The sequence below is a fragment of the Pygoscelis adeliae genome, unplaced genomic scaffold, assembly GCF_000699105.1.
Source record: "Pygoscelis adeliae isolate BGI_AS28 unplaced genomic scaffold, ASM69910v1 Scaffold209, whole genome shotgun sequence".
NCBI classification, from domain to species: domain Eukaryota; kingdom Metazoa; phylum Chordata; class Aves; order Sphenisciformes; family Spheniscidae; genus Pygoscelis; species Pygoscelis adeliae.
In genome coordinates, this window is record NW_008825538.1 from 384833 (window position 1) to 387168 (window position 2336).

Below are 2336 nucleotides of genomic sequence, written 5' to 3' on the forward strand. Positions count from 1 at the left end.
GTCCAAAAAAAAAAATTCTTAATGCCTAAAAGGCTGAAGTATAATTTTGGGGAGCAAAGGGAGGAGTCGGTAGAGAAGCAAGGTGCCCTGAGACTCGTGCAGATTTGTTTGAGGTTATTTGAGCTAGTCTCTGGCTTTGTGATGGTGCCTTAGCCCTGCAAACAGCTCCGTGCGGGCATAGCAACGAGGACGAGCTTGACGTTGGCAGACACGTGCTGTGCCTGTCCCCGGGGTGCACCACGCTGGGATTTCGAGAACCAGCACTCTAAAAACACTGGTGTCAGCTCATGGGGATGCGGGAGGGCACAGAAAGTTTTGTCTGCTTTCCAGTAAGCGCTGCTGAGCTTTTCCACTTCTCTTATCCTCTCCAGCCGATGCAGGTGATGTTTTCAGGGGAGGCCACTCACAGGAAATATTATTCCACTACCCACGGTGCTGTGCTTTCTGGGCAGAGAGAGGCCGCTTACCTCATTGAGATGTACCAGGACCTCCTGCAGTGCCGGAGCTGAAAGGCCCCATGTTTGCGAACACCACCAACTCCCAAATCCTTGTACAGGTGTGTGGAGGGGTTCTTTTTTAATTTCAGTTCACAGTAGAACAGCCTTTATCTTTTTCTATTAAAAAAAAAAAAAAGCCCTAACTGTTTAAAAAGTTAGTCACCAATAGCTTCATTTCCGTGTGCTGTATTGTTAACAGGGAAGGGTGCTCCTTTTGTCTGGTAAACTGTTTCTTTGTCATTTTAATTCTAACTTCACTTTTGGTGCCTATCATATTTTTTTTTCTTTCTGTATTGTAAGTGCCTTCTATACTAAAATAAATGTTGTAATAAAAAGACTGGGTCCTTTGGTACTTCCGGGACACTTCACTCAGTAACCTGCAAATCTTTTATTCAACGTTATAAAAACAGGGTTTTTCTCCCTTCCTACAAAATTTGGAGTAGGAGGATCTTGAGATCGATCTGGATCCTCAGTGTACCGGTTGATCTTTCGTTCAAAGAATTGTGCCTTAGAGACACAGTCATGGCCTTGTACAGAGTACCACAGAAATCACTCTGTATCACTACATATTTAACTCCGTGTGTCACCTGTCTGTCAGCTTGTGTGGGCCTTTGTGCTTCAGGAAACCTGCCTATAATTTCGTGGGGGAATTTGTCTTCGCTCCGGGTTCACTCAGCCAGTCTGTGGGAAGTTATCAAAGGAATCGGCAGCGCTGCAAAGCAGAGAGACAAACAGCCTTGATGAAAGCAGCGTTGGAGCCTGTGTCTGGAATAGTATCTTGGTTCTGAAGGGAGTGCCCCAGTCATTCCCACTTTTCAAAAATTGATTTGGTTCACAAAATGGTTTTGGGGTGTACAAGTTAGACTTCTCTCTAAGGAAACTAAGCCAGGAGCATTTCTCCAGGAACTCCCCAGGTATGCTGCAGCCTGTAAAGAGAACATCAAAGTCTAACCTGTCACTTGTCCATCAAAAATTCTTGAACCACATTGTGGAAGGAGTGTTCATACCTGTGCACCAGACTAAAGTGCAAAGTAAGACCCCCAATCTACCATGGTAATGCAGGTACAGCTGGAGTGTAGTCTATGGCTGTAACTGTGGCAACTAATCCAAGTGGAAAACACCGTGCAAACTTATGTGGGACTGTGGGCAAGAAGGAGAATGATGAGAAGCAGCATACTTGAACTACCTCTGTGATGAAATGTTGGACAGCAATACCCAAAACAGGTGAGGATTTCACCCCCCACCCCCAGAAAAGAAGGTCCAAAAGTCTGAATGACAACGTTGATGTTGAAGAGTTTTCTCAGAGAGGTCACGGCTGTTCCCACTAGTAAGGAATTCTGAAGGAATGTAAAAGCTTGGTTCCGTCATGTTACATCTGGATTAAAAATATATTTTCCATGGAGCCTACGTGTAGTAGCTGACACGGGCTTCAATTAAAACTTCTTAAATGCAATTATTCCAGATTTATGCTTAGTCCAGATAGAAGCTGGGCAGCCCTGGGTTATCTCTGAAGAGTTGAGACCTCAGGATCCAGCTTGGAAAGCTTAATTTTCCCTGTGGGGCTGCTGCCGCTCACACTAAAACGATTTTTACTTTGTCTGAGAGGTGGTGGCACTGCAGAACCTCTGATATACAGTGAGTATCCCCATGTCCCTTCCTTTATGTTCAGAATGGGCCCAGTTGTGTATGAATGTGCTTGGTTTATCAACAAGATTCATTCTTACGTTAAACTATTTCTGCAATAAAGCAAAAGGCTGGGAGACACTGTTTTAGGGGGCTGCCAGACCAGCCAGGGTTTGAAGGCTGATTGAAATGATGTCCTTCCTTCCTTTGCTTGAG

General features: G+C 44.8%; 1 protein-coding gene across 1 annotated transcript in view; it reads left to right on the forward strand.

The window, feature by feature from the left end:
- The window catches only part of SMOX (spermine oxidase), a 25458-nt gene extending 24626 nt beyond the window's left edge, over positions 1-832 (forward strand). Inside the window, exon 6 of the mRNA XM_009331861.1 lies at positions 372-832. Within this exon, the coding sequence (XP_009330136.1) occupies positions 372-509 (138 nt within the window). The 3' untranslated portion in view covers positions 510-832. The remainder of the gene's footprint in view (positions 1-371) is intronic.
- The last annotated feature ends 1504 nt before the right edge of the window (positions 833-2336 follow it).